At 44.4% G+C, this 9,711-nt stretch overlaps 1 protein-coding gene across 1 annotated transcript in view; it reads right to left on the reverse strand.

Moving 5' to 3' along the window:
* Positions 1-9,445, reverse strand: part of LOC109913220 (putative protein TPRXL) — a 10,816-nt gene extending 1,371 nt beyond the window's left edge. Inside the window, exons 1-2 of the mRNA XM_020512700.2 lie at positions 8,924-9,445; positions 741-1,727 (exon numbers count right to left, since the gene is read on the reverse strand). Coding sequence (XP_020368289.1) covers positions 741-1,727; positions 8,924-8,966 — 1,030 coding nt within the window. The 5' untranslated portion in view covers positions 8,967-9,445. The remainder of the gene's footprint in view (positions 1-740; positions 1,728-8,923) is intronic.
* Between the last annotated feature and the right edge of the window lie 266 nt (positions 9,446-9,711).

The raw sequence follows: 9,711 nt of genomic DNA on the forward strand, positions 1-9,711 counted from the left end.
TGCCTGGCCTGCTGTGTTCCTCCAGCTCCACACTGTGTTATCTCTGACTCCAGCATCGGCAGTTCTTACTATCTCTGAGTGATTTATAAGACCAGGCTTTTGTTTTCAGAATGAGGTGTGTAAGTATATTTCAGAATGCAACCTGACTTCCAGCTCATGAAAAGGTTATTGACAGGACTGCAAAAGGTGCAGACAAACAGTTTACAAGGGATGAAATCGGAACTGAGAGGTTATAGCTCTTAGGAAAGACTGAAGGGGCTGGGGCTCTTTACTCTAGCTGAGGGATAATCTTATAGAGCTTTTTCAAATTTTGAAGGAGTTTGAAAGGATAGACCCATTGAAAGGATGTTTCCACTAGTGGGACAGTCATTGATTAATGGTAACAAAGTCACTAGCAAGCCCAGTGGGAAATTCAGGAGAAGCCTCTTTATCCAGAGAGTGGTGAGAATGAGGAACTTGCTCCATAGAGACTGGTCAAGGTGAATAGTGTCATTAACCCCAACCGTGTACCTAAAGAGAAGCTAGATTAGCAGAAAGTGGAGAAAGGATGAGAGAGATATGTGAATAGGGTGAGATGAGTAAATTGAAGGAATGGCATTTAGCTGTACATGCTTCCCATGTCAAAGGTGCAGAATTTGTGGCTGTAATGCATGATCAACTTTGCTAATGATTAAGCTGAAGCATATACTCTTACATCCGTTTCTGTTCATGAGCCAGTGACGAGGACTGTTTTCACTCACCTGCACTCAAACTGTTTGGGAATTCTTCCGTGTTTGTGGTGATTTCCTGGGTTGAAGGGGTTGCAGTGCTGACCGTCTGTTGTGAGGTTGTCAAACTCAGTTTGTGTGAAGTTGATGGTGTTGCAGTTGACAATGAAGACAAAGAGGTTGTGATCGTAGCAACTGTTTTCTTCCCATTTGTGACAGAAGTAGTTTCCAATGTAGTCGGGCTGCTTTCGGTCTGGGGTACAGTGGAAGTTACAGATGGTGCAGTTGTTGGTTCAGTTTGTTGACTGACAGTGTTGGAAACCTTCAATGGACTTGTGGTAGTTACAGTTTGGGCAATGGTTGAACTGTACTGTGCACTGGATTTTCTTGTAGATTGTATGGAAGTAGATGCTGGGGACACTTGAACTGTGGTAGATGACTGTCCAAAACCTGTAGACGGGTTTGAAGTTGACGTTGACTGTGATACACTGATAATTGTTGACTTTGATTGTGGTTGACTGGTATCTGTTGACGGGGCTAAACTTGAAGAAGGCCATGAGCTCCTTGCAGTTTGGACAGTTGGTGAAGTATGGGATTGATTTGTTATTTGGCTTGAGGTCGACACAGTCAGTGATGAATTAGTATCTGTTGAGTGGCTTAAAGTTGACTGTGGCCCACTTGTAGCATCAGTTGTCTGTGTTCCAAGGACTTGTTGGGAAAGTGTAGGGACATCCGTGGTACCTCTTGTTGTTGTTACTGTTGATAACCCTCTAGTAGAGATTGGGTTTGTTGATGTAGATCTCTCTGAACTCTCAGAATTAGATTTGATGCTTGAGGACACAGTAGCTGTAGGGCTGGATGCAGTAGCTTCACTAGATCTGTTGGCATTCAATACAGTGTTGGTTGTGAGTGAAGCTTGGGTGGTAGATTGAGAGGTGTTAGATGAACCATGTCGGGGTCCAACACTTTGGGATAATAGTTGTGATGTATTTTCTTTCGCTGAAATCCTGGGACTAAACTCTGCAAAGCAAACAGAATAGAAATGCTGAACAGAAGACGTTTGGAAAATAACCTGCAATTCTTGGAGAAGGTGCAGAGCAGCTTTTACTACATTGGATCAGGAGATGAAGGCTCATCAGTTAAGTAGAGAGGCTGAAGGAGCTGCAGTTGTTTTTCCTGTCTCTGGGTCTAAATTCTCCAAATCTGGAAGAATGAGAGACAATCTGATTGAAGTATACAAAACCCTTCCAGAACTGGACAGGACAGAGGGGTCTGAATCTAGAATCAGGGGACACAGTCTCAAATTAAGAGGTAGGTCATTTAAGACATGAGTGAGGAGGAATTTCTTCATTCAGAGTGTTAAACATTTGGATTCTCTACCACAGTGGCAGTTCAGTCATTTAGTTTGTTCAAGGCAGAGATCGAGGATTACAGGATAGAGTAGGAAAATGGCATTGAGGTCAAAAACCATCCCTGATCTAGTTGAGGGCAGTCAACCATGTTCCTATTACCTGTGTTTCTTTGAGTGAGTGAGGGGGATTCGATGGAGGTGTTCAAAATAATGCCAGGGTTTTAATAGATTGAATGAAGAGAACTGTTCCCACGGACAGGTGGGTCAGTAACCAGAGGGATATGGGTTGCAGGTAATTTCAGAAGTTGAAGAGATTGGGCTGAGGAGATTTTATTTTACAAAGTGAGTTGTGATCTGGAATGCGCTGCCTGAAAAGGTGGAGGTAGCAGATTCAACAGAAACTTTCAGAAGCGGGAATGAGTCAATATTTGAAAAGCAGGGCTATGGTGGAAGCACAGGAGGTGTGGGACCAGTTGGATGGTATGTGTAGGCACAGACATGATAGGTTAAATGGCCACTAATCGCTGAATAAGAAAAGTAGCTGTGAACTGCACTGAATTACGAGTTAGTTTTGTCATGATTTGGCAAGACATCAATATAGCTAAGACAATACCAATCTAAATCTAAATAAAGCAAGTCATAAAAATTTACTGCAGAAATTACAAAGTTCAATAGTCCAATGACATCAGTTAAATCAGATTTACAAAATTATTATCACCTCAGTGACTAAGGAAAACTCCTAAATTTATGAAAGTTTTTTAAAGTTAAAATACAAACTCACATATCTTGTTGTGAGTTGTGCTATTCACTCTAGCATTTGCCAGCAGTATTTGCTGTTCTGTATAGTGTGACATTCATCTGTAACTGTTACTGAATATTCACACCTTTCCCACCAACTCATTTGCAAAGCTCTCCACATATAATGTGAACAAACATATCTTTGGGGCAAAGTTTGTTACAAATCATTTGGTTTCTTTATTTCATAGCAAGTAAATATTAAAGGTATAGTTCACTCAGACAGTTACCAAGACACCAAGGGCTGCGTTATAAGAAGGGGGCTGTTTCCTTTATTCATGTATAGGCTTCACTGGCAGGGCACCACTCATGGCTAGCCTTAATTATCCTCACAAAATTGACGACGTGCTACCTTTTTGACAAATAAGTGTCTTGCTAGGGCCATCCCTGATGGCAGTTGGAGACAACCACACTGCCGTGGGTCTGGAGTGACATATAGGCTACGTTGGGTAAGGACCATGAGACCATAAGATATTGGAGCAGAAATAAGCCATTCAGTCCATCAAGTTTGCTCTGCCATTTGATCATGGCTGACATGTTTCTCAACCCCATTTTCCTGCCTTCTCTCGATAACCATTGATCCCTTTACCAATCAACAATCTATCTATCTCTGTCTTAAATACACTTAGTGACTTGGCCTCCACAGCCTTCTGCAGAGATGAGTTCCACAGATTCACCACCCTCTGGCTGCAGAAATTCCTCCTCATCTCATGTCTAAAGGATCGCCCCTTCACACCGAGGCTGTGCCCTTGGGTCCTAGTCTCTCCTACTACTGCAAACATCATCTCCACGTCCACTGTATCCAGGCCTCTCAGGATTCTGTAAGTCTCAATCAGATCCCCCCTCCTCCTTCTAAATTCCATCAAGCACACACCTAGAGTCCTCAACTGCTCCTCGTATGTCAAGCTCTTTATCCCTGGGATCATTCCCATAAACCTCCTCTGTGCCCCCTCCAATGCCAGCACATCCTTCCTTAGATACAAGGTGCAAAACTGCTCACAATACTCCAAAAGGACGGCAGATTTCCCTACCGACAGGATATTCATGAACCAGACATAAGTTTCCAAAAATCAATGAAATATCATCATTACTGAGAGTAGTTTTGAATGCCATTTTTAAAATTATGAATTGAATTTATAAACTCCACCAACTGCTGTGATAGGATCGGAACCCATTTCCAGAGCATTAGCCTAGAGCTCTGTACTTCTAACCCAGTGACATTGCCACTACACCACCTATGCCCCAGCTTTCTCTGTAACTAACTGAAGGCAATCGTATCGCTTTCCCACATCCAGTAAGGATTCAGCGCCAGGTTCTAAAGACTCAGACACAGGTGAGACTTGAGCCAACATTTCATGCAACTTACACATTAGTGACTACAAATCACAAGTGAAAAACACATACCCCACAGTGACAACTGAATACACCAGGGATACTGAATCTGTGATAGGTTGCTGAACTAGTTAGTGGATAGCTGTGTCATTTCACCGCACTGTGTAACCCAATGAAACAACAAGAGCTCTCATTATTCAGAGAGGTTCCACTCCTCAGTACACCACGGGAGATGGAGAATTGTGTGTTCCAATCCTGTTTTATTCTCCTGCACAGCAAGGCTTCAGTTTGCACTCAAAACTTTGCTTGATTTGCCCATGTATATCCTTTGCCTGTGACAGTCATCTCATTTCCATATTTCATTCAGAAGATTTCTTTCCTCTCCTTGCTTACAGCTAATTCAGTTGCATTGACAGCATTAAGGCAGGTTGCTGTGTTTTGACTGTGCAGGATCACCTGTTACTGAGAACAGGAGGCAATAGTCACTGTTATTTTTAACAAACGGAGTTAGATACAATTCTTAAGGCTAAAGGGATCAAAGGGTATGGGGGAGAAAGCAGGAACAGGATACTGTGTTGGATGGTCAGCCATGATCATATTGAATGGTGGAGTGGTCCCAAAGGGCCGAATGGCCTACTCCTGTTCCTATCTTCTCTGTTTCTAAGTGTGCACTGGGGTAGTTTGGCTGTTGGGAATTAACACAGCATGTCTGCTTTACCCTTGTTCCCCACACTCACTTTCAAAGCAAATTCAGTAAAAACATTCCCCCAGTGTTTTGACAGTTTTCAATCTCTGTAAATCATCCCAAACTTTGCAAGAGTGAAACCTTTTTAATGACATTGAAGTTTTCCCAGTGTGATCAGTAGGCTGAATTCATAGCTGTTTCATCTCTGGGTGAGATGGGTGTAAGATTTGAAATCAGTCCCAATGGTGTGAGTTTCTACCTCTGGATCCCCACTCCCCCTGCTCTACAAGCTGTTCCTTGCTAACATTGCCAGGAGACACAAGGTCAGATTCACCCTCACACCCTGCCATCCCAGCACTTGTCTTGACACCTCGATGAAACCTGGTCTGAATGTGTTCAGACCTGACACCCTCTCCTGGATAAATCTTAACCTCCAGCAGCTGCACCCTGGGAAGGTTCTGTCATTCTCTTCAGAAACCATCATGAACTCCATCACAGATAAAGCCCTCGCCTCCCGTACCCTGGCCATAGTGGGGAACACAGCCTGTTCTCTATTATAGTAACTGCCGTACTTTGTGCAGATGTTTAGACTCTGTATTCTCCTGATCGTTGGAATGCCCTGGATTTAAATCCTACAGCAGGAACTTGAGAAGGGAATCTAGGCCAACATTCAAATGCAGTACTGAGGCCAGCGCCATTTTTCCAAAGAGATTTTAAACTGAGGACCTGCCTGGTCTCTCAGGGGGATGTAAAAGATCCTGTGGCATTATTTACAGAAGCTCAGTGGGGTTCTCTCTGATGTCGTGAGGGCAATATTCATTCCTTAACCAATATCACCGGGAAATACAGATTGTCTGGTCATCATCATGATTATCCCAATGCGCCTCCAGTTGGTCACCCACATCACACCCTCCTCAAACTTGTACTCTTCCAAAACTCTTGCCACCTGTTTTTTAATTTGTACACATTGTGTTTGCTATTACCCCTGTGCTTTGAGCTATGTTGGCTCCTGGAGCAAGTGGGTGTGAGGAGTGAGCTGAGCCAGAGGGCCAGACACTGGCGAAGCTGCTGTGTCTCCAACAGGTTCTATTCTTTTGTCAAGAATTAGCACATTGGTTCTCAAGTGCTTTCAGATGTCCTAAAGCTCTAAAAGGTGCTTTACAAATGCAAGTTCTCACTCTCCAAATGCTACTCAATGAGTATTGTCTATTTGGAAAGCAATGGATAAAACAAGGTACAGTCAGGTGATGTTTTAAGGTTGTCACATCGATAACACTCGGATATCTGTTTATTAAGAAGTTATTCATGGGATGTCGGTATCATTGGCTGGGCCTGGACTCTGATGAAGGCCAGGCCAGGCCAGGGTGGCAGATTTCCTTACCTAAAGAACATTAATGAACCAGATGGGTTTTCGCGACAATCAAGAGTGGTTATCTCTAGGGGAGCATTTTTTTGAAGTGAATTATCGAATTTAAATTTCGCCATCTACCACTGTGGAATTTGAACCCATGCCCTCAGGGGGTTGTAATTACCACTATACCAGCCCCTCCAAATCAACCACACTCACCATTGCTCAGTAAACACATGTGATCAATATCCAAGCTCCCCCAAATATTAGCCATAAAATTATTAACAAACATGATGGTGATGGGAACCTGAATGTTTCAGGCCGTTAGCTCACTCTGACACAGGGCCATCGAGGTGAAACGTTGCCCTGGTTTCTCTCTCCATGGATACAGTCAGAGCTGCTGAGGATTTTCAGTTTTATAGCATCTGTGCCCTAACTGTATAAGTGTCCCTCTGTAATGTTAAACAGCATGTGCCATGCCGATAGCTAGTTTGCAATTATAGTTATACTAACTGAGTTATACCATCCAGCTTAACACAAGCTAGTATTATCAGTCTTGCAGGGAGCAAAATCCTACTGTACTTTTGCATAGCCCCTGTAGCATCCAAGGTGCTGCCTGGGGCTGCTTATGAGGCATAATTTAAAACTGAGCCACACAGGCTTCAGTTCTACAAGGCATGGTGAGACTGCATCTGGAGTACTGTGTACATTATTGGTCACTGTATTACAGAAGGATGTTAATGCATAGGAAGCAGTTCAGAGAATATTTACCAGGCCAGTACCTGGAATGGACAAATTGATCAGGTAGGTGTGGAGAGAATGTTTGCTCAATGGGAGAAACCAGACCTTACGGTCACCCATTTAAAACAGAGATGAAAAGCATTGTTTTCTCTCAGAGGGTTGTAATCTTTGGAATTCCCTCCCTCAAAAGACTGTGAATGCAGAATCTGTAAATATTTTTAAGGCCGAGGTAAATAAACCTGTAAGACCATAAGACACAAGAGCAGAAATAGGCCATTCAGCCCATCAAGTCTGTTCCACCATACAATGAGATCATGGTTTACTTGACAATCCTAAACTTCACTTTCCTGCCTTTTCCCCGTAGCCCTTGATTGCCTTATTGATTAAAAGTCTGTCTGTCTCAGCCTTGAATATACTTAATGATCCAGCCCCAACAGCCCTCTGTGGTAAAGAATTCCACAGATTCGCTCCCCTCTGAGAGAAGCAATTCCTCCTCATCTTCATTTGATGAAGGGTCTAGGCCTGAAACGTCAGCCTTTCTGCTCCTATGATGCTGCTTGGCCTGCTGTGTTCATCCAGCCCTGCACCTTGTTGTCTCGGATTCTCCAGCATCTGCAGTTCCTACTATCTCCTCCTCATCTCTGTCTGAAACGTACAACCTTTATTTTGAAATTATACCCTCTGGTTCAAGACTCTCTCACAAGAGGAACAACCTCTCCATATTTACCTTACCAATTCCCCAAAGAATCTTGTATGTTTCAATAAGGTTACCTTTCATTCATCTAAATTCCAACAAGTACAGGCCCTACTAAGGAACACAAAACTGTTCACAGCATTTCAGCTGTGGTATTACAAGTGCCTTGTACACTTTCAGCAAAACCTCCCTACTTTTATACTCCACTCCCTTTGAAATAAAAACCAACATTCTATTTGTCTTCCCTATTGGCTGCTGAACTCGGATGCTTGGCGTTTTATGATTCATGGATGAGGGTTCCCAAATCCCTCTGTCCTGTAGCTTTCTGCAGTCTTTCTCCATTTAAATTATACTCAGCTCCTCTATTCTACCTGCCAACGTGCATAGCCTCACATTTCTCCATGTTACATTCCATCTGCCAAGTATTTACCCACTTACCCAACCTGTCTGTATCCCCCTGAAGATTCACTGTGTCATCTTCACCACTTGCCTTCCCACCTGTTCTCGTGCCATTCACAAACCCAGCGATAGTTCATTCACTTTCCTCATCCAAATCATTAATATCTATTGCCCCCTCCATCCCATCTCTCTATTTTCTATTACTTAGCCAATCATCTATCCATGCTGATATGCTACTGCCAGCACCATGGGCTCTTATCAAGTAGCTGTATGTGTGGTATCTCATCAAACACCTGAAAATCCAAATATATTACACCTACTCTTTCTTCTTTATCAACCCTGAATGTTACCTCCTCAAAGAATTCGAGAGAATTTTTGATTCCCGATCACCAAGGGGATGAAAGATTATCAGGATGTACAGGAATGCACAGTTCAGGTGAAAATCAGATCAGCCATGACCTTACTGAATGGTGGATCAGGCTCAAAGGGCTGAGTGGCCTGCTCTTGTTCCTTGTTTGTATGTTTGTATGTCAGAGGTCTATTTGAAAGAAGGTTTCAGAGGAATGGCAGGGAGGTGGAGAGGTTTAGGGAAGGAACTCCAGAGGGATACCACACAGTTAAAGGCATGGCTGCCAATGGCCAATGAACTGAAAGGAAGTGGAGACTGTTGAAGAACTGGAGAGAGTTGGAGGTCTTTAGGGGGCTTATGGCTGGAGCAGTTCCCATCTCTCCATTAGATGCTCCATATCTATCAGTGCCCATCCAGACATCTACATGTCACTGACCACCATCACCCTCACTGCAGGAACTGTGAGCAGGTTTGATTAACTGGTTAAACTAGTTAACAGAGACCATTGGTGCAGCAACCCACCTGCAGTTAACAGCAAAGCAGCGAGGGCAACATTGCAGAGCATTGCTGCCTCCAGGGCCGGAGGGAGGGAACCTGCCACCTACTGCCGGGAGCTCCAGGCAATCTGCTTGGAATCCGAATCGATCGGCCGCGGTACCAAATCCAGACTGCAGGGATCCTGCTCCGGTTCTCCCGCCACCCGGTCAACTGGGATCCGCTGTGCCTCTGGGATCCTGTGTGCTGCTGTGCCTCTGGGATTCGCTGTGCCTCTGGGATCCGCTGTGCCTCTGGGATCCTGTGTGCTGCTGTGCCTCTGGGATCCGCTGTGCCTCTGGGATCCTGTGTGCTGCTGTGCCTCTGGGATCCGCTGTGCCTCTGGGATCCTGTGTGCTGCTGTGTGCCTGTAGGATCCTGATGTCTCTCGATGTCTCCGCCCTCTCCTGCTCTCTGTCTCTCTCTGTGTCTGCGTCTGTGTCTGTCTCTCTCTCTGTGTCTGTGTGTGTGTGTATCTGTGGGTCTCTCTCTCTCTGTGTCTGTGTGTGTGTCTCTCTCTCTCTGTCCCTGGGTCTGCGTGTGTGTCTCTCTCTGTGTGTCTCTCTCCCCCTCTCTCTCAGTTGTGTGTGTCTCTCTCTGTGTGTCTCTCTTTGTGTGTGTGCGTCTCTCTCTCTCTCTGATTCTGTGTACGTGTGTCTCTCCCTCTCTCTGTGTCTCTCTTTGTGTGTGTATGTGTGTCTCTCTCTCTCTGACTCTGTGTGTCTCCCTCTCTCTGTGTCTCTCTTTGTGTGCGTGTCTCTCCCTCTCTCTCTGAC

The sequence above is a fragment of the Rhincodon typus genome, chromosome 1 (assembly GCF_021869965.1).
Source record: "Rhincodon typus isolate 14 chromosome 1, sRhiTyp1.1, whole genome shotgun sequence".
NCBI classification, from domain to species: domain Eukaryota; kingdom Metazoa; phylum Chordata; class Chondrichthyes; order Orectolobiformes; family Rhincodontidae; genus Rhincodon; species Rhincodon typus.